Below are 13,830 nucleotides of genomic sequence, written 5' to 3' on the forward strand. Positions count from 1 at the left end.
AAAGGAACATCTTTTAAGTTTAGAAAGGGGAATGCTATTAAAGATATCTTGGAAATCAAAAGTCGAATTGGAACTAATTTTATTTTGTTTAATAAATTCTAAAATAGTTTGTTTATTAGTGATAATCCAAGAAAAACCTTATTTAATAAAATTGTTAAGAATTTTATCTGAGTAGTTAGAGAAAATGGTGCCAGGTTCAGTTATGTAAGAATTAGACCCAAAAGTGATTGTTCTAAATTTAATAGGAATTTTATGAAGTTTTATCCTGATTACTAGGTATGGAATTTGTATATTATTAATTTTAATTTTTAATCTCTTATATAAAGCTAAAAAAATTTTAATGTTAATATTATTATTTAAATTACAAAACTTAAAATTGTTACTATTATTTAACTCCTTATTTAAAAGTTCAACATAGAATTTTTTACAGAAGGTTGCATAGTTATTGTTAGCTTTGTCGATAGGGATAATTACAAAATATTTTTTGCAGTTGCTTAATTGATTGATCACTTTTGACAAAATTTGTGAAATTGTTACCGTTATTTAAATTTTCCTTATTATTAAAAATAAAGTTTTTAAAGTAATAATAAAGAGCCCATTTTCCATTCTTTTTTTCATGCCTAAGTGAATCTATTTGATGTCTTAAAAAAAAATTATTGAGAACATAAGAAAGTATTTTAGAATTTTATTAATTGATGTATGGTAAATGGGTCAAAATTTTGTGCCTTTTAACATTAAATTTCTCAGTTCTAAATTTTCTATTATATTTAAATTACCAGTAATAATATGCTTATGATATTTATCAACAAATTCAAAACATTTCTTCTCTTCACAGTGATATTCATAATCGGATATATTAATTTTCTCGAATTTTTTGCTGATATCATTATAATTAAAGATAGTTCTACTAAGAGTTTTATTATATTTATAGCTGTCTATATTATGTTCATTTATATATATATATATATATATATATATATATATATATATATATATATATATATATATATATATATATATATATATATATATATATATTTTTTTTTTTTTTCAAGACAAGACGATGATTACAGAACACTCTATATTTCTTCAGAAGAGATTTGCTTGGTTCATCTATGAAAAAAAGTAAAATTGAAGCGAAAAAAAGAAAAAGACTAAATTGAACAATGCTGTTTTATTAACAATGCATTTACAGCGAAACTTCTAAACAAGCATATACAAACAAAAATAAATTACTGAAGTCAACAAAGCGTGTAACTTTACAAAAAACTTGAAACAGAAAATTCATTTTAAAAAGAGTTCATTTTTTAGGCTTCTGAATTTTTGGGTGGTTTTTCATTGCACTCAGTGGTTTCGGACCTGTTGTCTGATCCGTGATCACCGTTGTCAGTAGCGCAAGCGAGGCTTGGGAATTTTTGATGCAGAGCTGCTCTGTATTTAGGATGGCTTATACCATATACAATTGGATTGTAGACGGCTACTGCTTTGGCGAATACAGCTCCCCAGATGGTTGCCAATGGAGTCAATCGTGCTCCGTTAGAGAAAACACCGCTCCATGCAATGCTGAGGTATGGAGTCCAGGCAATGAACCACAGTCCAACAGTCATCAATGCAATCTAAAGAAAAGAAAGAAACGCTGGATCATTCAAACAAATGATTGATTACTTATGTAAGTTTAAGAATATCGAAGACAAAAAGAACATGCTAACATTTAATAGCATACTAGAGCCCGATTGTCCCATCTACAGTCAGTGAGAACGAACTAAAGTTTAATGGCCTACTAGGACCAAAGTGTTCCCTCTATATGGTCAAGGAGAATAGACTAATATTTAATAGCCTACTAGAGCCAAATTGGTTCCATCTATAATCAGTGACATTAGATGAAAATAGTCATTGTTAGTCTGAGGTTTAATATATTCTAGCCGTTCAGCTCACTGTTCTATTACTTTTTTAATCAATAATTTTTTTCCCGGAGAAAAGTAAAACGAGTTTATTTATAGCCCAATAAGAAGTGATGCTATTAACAAAAGTTTAAAGAAAATTAGAAAATCTATTAGAAATAAAGAAAATTAGAAATCTTATATTCATAGAAATATATATTACCCACTTACTAAATAAATGCCCCATTTTCAAATAAAGTTATAACTATACAACGTAACATTTGATCATAAGTATTTAATTAAATGATTTTTGTTTGCTTTTAAATCTGAAATAAATCTATAATGAGCTGAATTGAAAAAAGTAATGCAATGTATATTTTATATTAATTGTTTGAAAAATTGCCCGATTTCATTTTGGATTATCAGACTACAGTACAGCATCCTCCTGCTAAAAATCAAAATTTATGACCTTTGTAAGACTGGAACAAGCAAACTGTTGTTCCCAGATTCCGTTGGTTAAATTGCAACGGCATGGCATTATAGCTCTGTTTATCATTATCAGCAGAAAACAGAACTAATGACTAATATCAAATTGGTAAAAAAGTGCCCGGGGATATTTGAATAATATACGAATTCTTATGACAAATATGAAAAGAACTCTTGAAGTGTTGACAAAGGGTTGCGGTTATCGAACACCTTGCTGTAACTCTGTCAATTACCTTGGCAAGTCGGCATTCAGCTGACTGCTTTTGTTGGTCAGCATTTGCTCTCAAGGATGAAACGTTCATCTTCTTGGCCTGCTCCCTCAGTTGTTTTTCGTGGTTAGACACGGATCGTACAATGAAAGTGTAGTTGTAGATCAGGGTGAGCAGAGGTGTGAAGTAGACAGCCAATCCGTAGAAGATGACGTAGGAAGATGAGCTCCAGTCCTTGGTCAAATAATCGATAGTGCAGCTGGTCATGTTACCTTCAGGTACATACCTTAAAGAAAATTATATAAATTTATTCACACAGTATAAATAACTTTTTTTTTTATCGAAATGGATTCAAAAATTGAGAATTTATTATTATTATTATTACATATTTCAAAACTACATATGTTTTAGAGTTATTTACAAAAAAGTTTTTACTATTTACAAAAAAGTATTTTTTTTTTAATTTTGATAAAGAATTAAATCATAAAAGTTTACCAGAAAATTGAAATCGAAGAATAGTCTTATAAAAGTTTGAAAATTAAACTTGTTAAAATTATGATTTATTTTGTAAAATATATAAGTGAAACTTATATACGAATGAAAATATGCAAAATGCTTTCAAATCATTTATTAGAAATGAAGATTATTATGATAATCTTCTAAACAAATCTTAAGGCAATTCTCTTTTTTTTTTTCACTGTTTTTTTTCCTCAAACATGCTTGCATATTTCACAGAAATATGAACAACTAAAGCCAAGTTGAAAGCTGCCATCAAACAATTAAACATTACAGAAGACCGTCGAAATGAAACCACGAATGGGAATAGAGCGGGTTACACAGTTAAATAGATCTAGTCTTAATAACTGCATCATAGTTAAAATATAAACCATTCAAACTCCTTTTTAATCGGAGTATGAATCGTTAACCATTTCCCCGTATGGATGTAGCATGATTTTAAAGACATAACAAATGACGTTTTTTTTTTAAAATTTTTTTGAGGATATTAATTATTTTACTTCTAAAATATACTAATTGCTTAAGATTTGTAGCAAATTGAAGACTCGGGACAAATTTGTCTTCGTAAAAGAATTTTTGAATATAAGCTACCAAAGTATTCATTATAATCTAGAGCAATACTTGCCTCTTACGGTTAACCTGATGAAAAGGGGCTCTAATCCTCGGTCCATCTACCAATGAGGAATTTATAACGGAACTATTGGATATTTGGGCAAGTAACATTCAATTAAATATGCGTTGAACTTGAATGGCAATGCACCTGTGCTTGAAGTCAGGGCCGGATTAAGATCCTCAGAGCACTTAAAAGTTTTTGATGCTCCTTAAATGTAATTAAAAATATCATCATAAATAAAAGAAGAATCTCTTTGAAAAGGTTTCAACGCCAACCACATATTTTGGGATCTTTAAGTCGAACTAAAATTATTTTGGCAATTCTGATTCTATTTTTAAAAAAATTCCCTGTCCCACAAGCTATTTTTTTTTTCATTTTAATTCTATGAAATATTACATAATTGTTTATTCAAACTTTCCGAGTGTTCCGTAATATCGTTTAATATGCTTTTTAAATTATTTCTAAAAAATAAGTAAAATTTTTTTTTATTTCTTTACTGTGGATCTCAAGTTAATATTCATGTAAGGAAAAATCATCAACCTTTAATGAATTCCTATAGAGAATAAAAAAAACTTACAAAAGCTTAATACTGTATAAAAATGGAATTGATAATCAACAAAATTAACAAACAACTTTTCTTTTATCTCTGAGAGTGTTTGGAAACCTGCGATAATTCTCTGTGAATTTATAAAAGTTTTCTTATTACCTACAGCATTTATTATTATTAACTGAATTAATTCGCTTTCGTATTTATAACGATGATAACATGCAATTGAAATTTCTACTACGTTGGCTCTTTGTGGTGCCCTCAGCACGTGTTTAGTAAGCTTAATGGTTAAACCGGCCCTGCTTGAAGCGATCACCATGTTAAATCAGATATAAATTCTAAAAAAAAGAATAATTGAAATAATACCTGTTCCATCCGAAGAATGGAAGAATAGTCCAGGCACCAGACCATACCCAGACCATGAGAATCTGGAATGCTGCCTTTTTGGATGTTAAAGGTTCAGCAGACATGCCTCTTACAATGACGTTGTATCTGTCGAATGCAATCATCACCATAGACCAGATGGAAACACAGCCAAAGAGACTGCCAACCATTCCATATATTTCGCACATCAAGGGTCCGAGAATCCAAGTTTCAGAGAAACAATTAGCAGTCATAGTGGGCATCATGAAGGCCATCATGCAGAAATCCGAGAAGGCAAGATTCACGATCAACATATTCGTCGGCGTCTTAAGGCTCTGCAAAAAAAGTTATGTGTGAACTATTAAATTATTAAGTCTGTTCCGCGACACGGAGCTCTCACTCACGGAGTTGGAGTCTGCTCAAAATTTCTTCAACTTTTGAGAAGTTTATTGTACAATAAAAAAGTTGAAATCTTAAAGAATAATAAAATACAATTCACAATTTTTACAAATTTAGGGAATATTCTTGCTGTTTACTACTAAATATTGTTTGACCGTTATTCTTAAATCCTTTGATGCAGGACTTTTATTAAGCATATTTTTCATGTTTTGTTTTCCTTATTTTGTATTCATTTAGATCAAAATAAGTGAAAAATATTATATTTAGAATTATATATATTTAGAAAAATATTTTATTTAGCTTTTTAATAATTTATGGTAATGGCTTTTTTCTGCGTTAATGGTAAAATCTTCCAAACAATATTTTTTTAAAATGTGAACTTATTTGCAGCAATTTAGATCTAATAGAATCATTTAAAAAATATAAAATCAATCTTTATAAAATAAATCATTGATAAATTTTTGAATATGAATGAAAATTTTTCGAACTACTTTTTTTTGGATTTTATATTTTAGTACAAATATAATTCTGGTAGCCTAACAGATATTTTTTAGTAATTATTTGATTATGTTTTTCATAATTAAAAAATACCAAAAAATAATTTTGCTCATAATTAAAGATTCAGAAAAAAATATATAAAAAGGACAATGGTGTCCTATCTGCGTCAAAATGTTAAGTGCACCAATCAATTTCTTAATTTCTAAGTGTATATTTTATATGAATTTCTATTTTGATTAAACAAATGACCAAACAATATTATCGGTGCAGCTTTGGAAAAAAAATTTTTTTTATTAAAATGAAAAGGTTGTTTCTGAAACATTTGAATTCTACACAAAATTATAAAAACATACAAAAAAAGAGGAAGAATATCTCCTCTTAAAATGAAAACCGGTTAAATTTTTCAGTTTTGTTTTCGAACGGCATCGTCAGAACAGTTTGGAGCGAGTTCCAAAAGCTACGTGTCGAGGAACGGCCGCATTTAACATCTACACAATCTCACACGTTTGTTTTTGTAAAATATTTTTTTTTCAAACATCACTGGCAAATATTTTTTAAGCAAATTGAATTTTTAAATTTTTTTTTATCAGAACTGGAGTAAATGACCTAATGTCTATTTGACGTTTTTTATATATCTCTTTAAATTAATGATGAACTAAATTCTTTTAATTCTAATTTTTTTAAAATATACGTACATTACGTTTGCTATCAGTAGGAAAAGTATTTCCTGAAACTACCGAAATTCCTTAATGAATATGAGGGCATATACCTAACAACATAACTATTTCGCTTTTTGGCTCGATTTTGTAATAAACCTAAAATATTTACCCAAATAACATCTTAAATAAAGAAATAATAAATTTGGAAATAATTAAGTTAACTGCTTCATTATTCAAATATTAATTTTGTGGATTTATCTAAACCTGAAATTAAGTAAAAGGATTGTTGATTTATCTAGTCTAAGGATTATAGATTTTTCTAAAGTCTTCAGATCTTTCTCCGAGATCTCATATCAGTTAATGGTTTTTCTTACCTTATAAACAAATTCAAATTAGTGTTTTAAAGAAGAAGAAAAAAACATTAATCAAAGTTGGAATAATTAATCCCTGAGTTAGAACATAAAACCAAGAAATATTAAAATAAGGCTTATAATAGTTAGCTAAGATAATCTAGTTGATTAAATTGTTATCAATTTAATATTATAATTTTTTTTTAATTTATTGTTTATTTACATTGTATTTTACAAGTAATTTCTTAAACTCCAGTAGGAAGTCTAAACAAGTCGTTTACTACTCATTGCTTTGTTAATTTTTATGAAACATATTTGTATAAAAAAACGATCGTATATTTGTATAACATATTGCAACATTTTTATGTAAAAGAAAACCTTGCACAACAATCTACCAACTTACCTTGGTTGATGTCATGAGATAGATGACCATCCCATTGCCGATTACACTGACGATTCCCAAAATGATCATAGCCAAACCCAGAAGACTATGCCATAATGGGTTCATCGGGGCAAACTGATACCAGTGCTCGTGGACCATATGCAAGATGTCAGCAGGCACTGTGTCCACGACGGTGGCATTTCTCTGGTAGGGATAGAAAGCACCATCATAAGGCACTGCTGCACCAAGATTTGTTGGTGCTCCAAGCATTCCGCGAGGAGCCAAAAAGGCACTGGAAGACATGACGGAAGAAGTAAACTTGCTAAAAAAAAAAAGAAAAAAAAGTTTGTTTAGTTCAGTATTTCCTTATGCAAATAAATGTGCATTTAAGAGCACCATTTTAAAAAATAATGAAAATAATGCTTATTTAGCACCGTGGTTCCAGCTAACTTCGAATTTTATTTTATATTATAACAGTCGTTGAACAGTTGACCGAATTTTGAGTTTACCACTACCAATGTTCAGCTCCATAACCTTGTAATTTTGAATCCTATCCAGAAGACAATGGAACTCATGGATAAAGTTTTGGAAGAAATTTGCCTTCGTGGAGGACTTTTTGATGTAATTGACGCGCACATGCGTTAAATGGAAAAGAAAGCCACGAAAATCTCCCACGGTTAGCCTGATGGCAAGAACACTCAAATTCATGATCCATCTACCACTGAGGATATGTTACGTAAGGGTATGGTTGGTGCGAGCCAGGTTCGGAAATCGTATCGACCTGCCATCTCTGGGATTCGAACCCGGGTTACCTCATTCGAGTGCTCTATCCTTATTAATAATAAAGTCAAAAATATATACATTGGTAACCGCAAATTAATATTTAAGCAAGTGTAAAAGAAAACCATTTCGTAATTTGAGAAATAACTATTAAAAAAGGTAGGATTAGAAACATCAAAGCCTTCTTGATTGCTAAATAAAATTAAAAATGTTTTTAATAGCTCTCCTCCCTGTTCAAAGGATAATCAAACAGGTTTGGATGTTTAAATGTCAATGGTGATTCCCCAATTTTCATAAGTGTTTTTCTTCTTTTCCTCGCTAAAATAATTAGGATCTTTAATTTGCATATTTTTTAGATTTCATTTTTGACAAGGATTCTAAAAATCCATATTAAATTCGGTGATTACAGAACACCTTGGGTGTCCAGTTACTCCAGATAAGAGATCCATATCTTTGGGTATCCGGATAAGAGGCTAAACATCAAATATCATAATTTTTAAATCTCATTGAAGTGAACATTATAGCTATATTTCGATTTCTAAAATGCGAGAAAAATTCGTAAAAGATTCAATCATCATAATTAATTAGTTCTATTAATTAATTACCAGTGTTAAATATTATTTGTAGAAACGATAATTTTTGTACGTAATTTAATCATTCACGTTGCATCTACTCACATGTTAATTAATAAAATATTGAAATATGTATGCTTATAATAAAAAAAAATTAGGAATTAAAGTATCAGATGTAATGGCGAATTTATATTTCAGTGACCACGACCTGACTAACTTGAGATGAGGTAAAAAGTCAGATACGGTTTGAAAACCTCTATTCAAATAATGGTTCTTTAACACTTGTTTTATTAATTTAAACATAGTTAAATTAATTAACACTTATTTATTTAAAGTAACATAATTGAGCATCCAAATTTCAAGACATACCAACCAAATGCACTTCCGAACAAAGAAGATGAGTTAAATATATCATTGTTTCAAGTTTTTTCAGATCTCCAATCGAAGAATACTCTTTTTTTTTAATTCTAATTAGCTCATTATTTAAGTTTTTGAAGGGAAAAAAATGCTATTATACTTCGTAATACGTTTTGTTATCTTGTTTTCTTCAATGATAATAATAATAAATGTCACAATTATTCAAAGTATGAAATTACTTTTTAATAATATTTCCTAAAATAATACTGCCATAGCTTATATTTTTATTTTGAAATCTTTATTCTAATCACACACGTGAAAAAAGAATAGTAATAATACTATTATTTTTCTAATATTCAGTGAAAGTTTCAAAAGATCATAAGTTGGAATTAATATCCAAATCTTCCAAAGAAGTCCATAGTTGAAGTAGAACATTTCAACTACCGACTCAGCAACATTGATAATTAACAGAATTGAAAAATATCTTGAAGTTATAATATCTAGATAAGAAAATTAATGCTGAATATAGCTTATATTTTTAATTTGAAACCTTCATTCTAATCACACGCATGTGAAAAAAGAATAGAAAATAGTAATAATACTATTATTTTTCTAAGATTCGGTGAAAGAGTTTTAAAAGATCATAAGTTAGAATTAATATTCAAATATTCCAAAGAAGTCCATAGTTGAAGTCGAACATTTCAACTACCGACTCAGCAACATCGATAATTGGGTATACTATAGCCTACGTCACAGATCGTGTTATTCCTACTAAATTTAACTAGTAAACAGCATTTTCTGCGAACCTGATTTCTAGCAACAAGTAAAAGCATCAAACGAAGTGTCTTGTTTATAAGTCGCTACTCGCCAGGTTGGAATTGTATTAGTCTAGTTCCTTTGGAAATAATTTATATTGTTGATTTACCGAAGTTTATGAGTTTAGTGAACATATTTAAAACTCAGTTTATTAATTAAACTAAAAGGTAAATGTTATTCCTAGTAAGTGGAAGTAGTTGTGCTTTTTTCATATTATACCCAATTAACAGAATAGAAAAATATCTTGAAGTTATAATATCCAGATAAGAAAATTAATGCTGAACATTATCTATAATAATAATCAAATTTTTTTTATACCTAAAGCTCAGAAATCTCCAAATCTACAGTAGTCACCCGCAAGGTAGCGCTGTGAAGCTTCTGTAGAAGAATGCTAGCCAACAGAACCACTAGGAACCGCTTTGCTTTGCACGAATGCGAACTTACCATGGTTCCGTAACGCTTTTATACCCCCTGACATAATGTTATCGTCAAGCGTCTTAAACGGATTGATCATTCCAGAGGCTTCATTTCTTCTTCTAAGGCTTTTCTTCGTCTTAAGAAACAAGATTAAGTGTCTCAATCCACTTAATACAATATTCATGGTGGAAAAAAAAAGGAACATTAAATTACTATGACAGTCTTGTGTAAGAAAGTGTTGGTAAACCTACTTTTAAATGAATCTATCGGATCTTTTTGAGAAAAAAAACTTATCTTAAAGGGTGTTTCAGATCAAAATTTTTAATTTTTTTAATTTGATACCAAAATTTTGCTGTTACACCAAAAACTACAGGAGTTATTAATTTTTCCTGCAGCATATATTCACTGAATCTAATCAAACAATAAACTCATTTTTTTTCAGAGTCGATGTCTTCAGAATCCGCCATATTTTCAGTTTTTTTGCTGTTAGCGCCTTAAAATTTCGTTTAAACTTGTAGGATTTGCTTGATTAAAATAAAATTTTAGAAACCGAGTTATATGTTGATCATAATTAGTTTAAAAAAATAAATGTTTAAAGTTTAACGAACATAAAAAAAATATTTATTTTCTCATTTTATTTGCTAGTTAGTTTAATTACAAGAGTTTACATTTGCTTTGATGTTGCCAGTAATTTTAAACATTTTTAATGATTTTTGTGCCTTTAAATGGGGTTCACTTTAGAAAAAAATAGACATTTTTAAAACTTCTGAACTTCAACAAAATAATTTATTTTAAAAGATTGTAAAACTTAATATATATCTATTCATATTGCAAAAAAAATAAAAAATCTGGATTCTAATATTATTTTTTAATTAACTGCGCCCTGTCGAAATTTTTCAAATGTTTTGCTTTTACGTGAACTTCAACACCTCTGCTATAAAAAAAATGATATAACTTTCGTTATGTAATGAAATTTTATTCATAAAGAAAGAAAATAAAAACGTTTCTGTGTAATTAGTTCTAAACATTATACAATAGTAGTTAAAACAAATAATAAATTTTATTAATTGAAAATTTCTAAAAATACGACACAATAGTAATTGGTAATTAATATATCACATATAGTAGCTAAATATACTATAGTTATGTATCATGAAGAAGTGCGTTGCTTTAACTTCTATTTGATTATTAACAAAAGGTTTTTTTTTTCAAAAAAAAACATATTTTTAGTTTCTATTTCACAATTGATTAAAATAATTGTAATTTTACGTATGGGTATTAAATACGAACTTTAGCTTCAATAAAACGTAAACTAAAAATACTAAAAGTGTTAAATTTTTCTGGTTTATTTTTTTAAAAAACAATAAGCTTCGTAATAAGTATTACAAAAATTTCCCGCGCTGACAGAAAGGAATAGAAAATAAGGTTAGCGTTTACATGATCTATGCAAAGCCTCTCTAATATTTATGCATGTAACTTATAGGTAATGTTTTTTAATTATATTTAGCCTGTAATATTTAATCGTCCTTTGTTGTTACATTTTTGAGTTATTTTGAATATTGTTTCAAATTAAAGGCTCAAAACTGAAAGTACTGTTTCTTTATTATAAAATAATTCTATAATATTACCTTATTACGTAGCATTTTACGATAAAAATCATTATCTAAACTTATTAACCTTTTTACAATTATTAAACAATAAATAAGTTATGTTTACTTTTTCTAAAACATTAGGATTCTAAAACATTATTAACAATGAACTATTTTTACTGCTAAATAATCTCTTAAAAAGCAATTAGAAATTTTTGTTGAAAAATGAAAAAACTTAAAAAATAAAAACCGAAGTTATAGATGAAATGGAAATATAGTTGCCAAGTTAAATAATTAGGTTTAAATTTTATCCTAATGAAATCGAGAACTAAATCAGAAAAACCAAAATTGTTTTAATAGAATAAAACATTTTGGGATCTTTCAATTAAATGCTATTAAACTTAGATGCAGCAGTCAGTCATCATCAAGTAATGAAAAATGTTGTAGCAGACGATGGGGCTAGTGAACAAAGCAAGCAAGTGATAAAGCCCTCTAGTATTTTCATTTAAATTACCTAGTTGCAAACTGATATTGGTAATAATTCGTCTGAGAAAAAAAATAATATCTTCATAACATTACATATTTTTAGGTATTTACATAAAAATAGGTATTATTATGATGCACTGACATATTTTTATGTGTGTATCCTAATTATATCGATAATTGCTTGTTTTTTCCTAAAGACATTGATTCGCAATGAAATCCTGTCTCGATAATTTAAAATTTTCAATTTTATCATGATTTCATACCAATTTTCTCAAAAATTTGAAATAACTTTTACTTTAATAGGTTTTCTATAATATTTTTTTAAAATGCTTTTTGAAGTTAACATGGTGATAATTATTTGCAAAACTGATTGATAATTCGTCCTGTTTCTGTAAAAGCGTTTCACCGCCGAAAGAGTCCTCGTGCAGTGAAAGCAACACTGACTATTCTGTTCACCGATGTTGGTAGGTTCAGCAGATATCGATGAGTTCAGAGTGATTTTACTTTTTAAGTCTTACTACGATAGGTTTCCTATTTTAGTTTTATTAATTGATTTTTTATATTAACATTGTAACATTTATTTGCTAAATCTGAACAAAACTGATTGATTCAACTGATAGGCTCGACAGATATCGATGAGTTCAAAAGGAATTAGAAGAAAACCCAGGGTGTGATTTTCTTCTCTCTAATTAGCAAATTGAAGTTTTCTTTTAATGAGGATTGATGATTTTTTATCATTACGTAAAAAAGAGCGTTATCATCATATTTAATCTGTGTTAATCATTGCATTCTTTTTCTTTCTTGTCTTTTTTTCTCCCTTGTTTTATGTTGCACTTAAACAACTACTTTCAGAAACATGATATCCAAGCGCAGGTTGAAAACAGTATTGAGTTTAATATATGTTTTCTACCAATATCGTGCATTATTTTTTCTCCCGTACTTTTTAAAGAAAAGAAAATCAAATGCTGTTCTAAAAAGACAGGTTTTTCTAAAAGACCAGGATAGCCTGGTTGGTAGGACATGGGACTCTTATTCGTGAGTACGAATCCCCCCCCCCCGAAAAAGAATCACCTTGTATTAAATGGTGACTGGTGCACATTAAATCTGTTGGAAACACAAAGTTCTCCAAATACCCATAACAAATCAATACCTCTGGAAAGAATACTTGAATTGGAGATAGATCGTTCTCCGATTCAGGCCAAAATTATAATATTAGGTGGATGAATGAAAGCAGTATGATTGGGTCCTACCTTTAAAACGGGTTGTGACGTATGGGTAGCTGAAGTCGTATTCTTGGCTATAGATGGCGCCACTTAAAAAACAAGAAACGCACCTTCATTTCAAGCAGGCTTGCTTGGGCAACAACAGGTTTTCTAAAGCTACTCGTCAATTGGTTACTGCCAAATGCACTTACGTCATTCTTTGACAAAGAAACTGTCACTTAGATCCTTAGGGTGCGTAACCAAATTATTCAACAAAAATAAGCACCTTTTAAGCACTTTTGAAGCCTTCAAAAATATTTTTAAGCACTTTAAAAAATATCATAACTAGGCAGGGTTGGAAAGTTTTTGACAATTGGCGGTTTTATCTTGTTTTAACCGTCACGTCAAAAAAAAAAAAGCTTTTTGGCATTGTTTTTAACAATTGTCAAAAATTATGAAATTTTAAATCATGTAAAACGAATGGCGTTTTCATACGCCACGGACTAACAATACGCCGAAATAGATTGGGGTTGAATTAATTGTGAAAACGTTTAATAGAAAAATGTGAGCTCAGTCTTTTTGCATAATTTGAAGCGAAAATCAACTTAGTAAAGGAAAAATATCATTTTAAAAAAGGGAAAATTAAGCACATTTTAAAAACTTCCAATGAAAAAAGCCCCTTTAAGGGCTTTTAAAAAACGAAAATAAG

General features: G+C 28.9%; 1 protein-coding gene across 1 annotated transcript; it reads right to left on the reverse strand.

The window, feature by feature from the left end:
* Positions 1-1,159: 1,159 nt before the first annotated feature.
* Positions 1,160-9,861, reverse strand: Rh6 (Rhodopsin 6). The gene is made up of 5 exons (XM_087166176.1): positions 9,746-9,861; positions 6,924-7,224; positions 4,618-4,949; positions 2,600-2,861; positions 1,160-1,616 (listed from the first exon to the last, which is right to left on the reverse strand). Exons 2-5 carry the CDS (start codon positions 7,203-7,205, stop codon positions 1,308-1,310), a joined length of 1,185 nt encoding a protein of 394 aa, XP_087022302.1. The 5' UTR covers positions 7,206-7,224; positions 9,746-9,861; the 3' UTR covers positions 1,160-1,307.
* Between the last annotated feature and the right edge of the window lie 3,969 nt (positions 9,862-13,830).

This window comes from Parasteatoda tepidariorum, chromosome 6, assembly GCF_982258835.1.
Source record: "Parasteatoda tepidariorum strain Cologne lab strain chromosome 6, Ptep-v5.0, whole genome shotgun sequence".
NCBI classification, from domain to species: domain Eukaryota; kingdom Metazoa; phylum Arthropoda; class Arachnida; order Araneae; family Theridiidae; genus Parasteatoda; species Parasteatoda tepidariorum.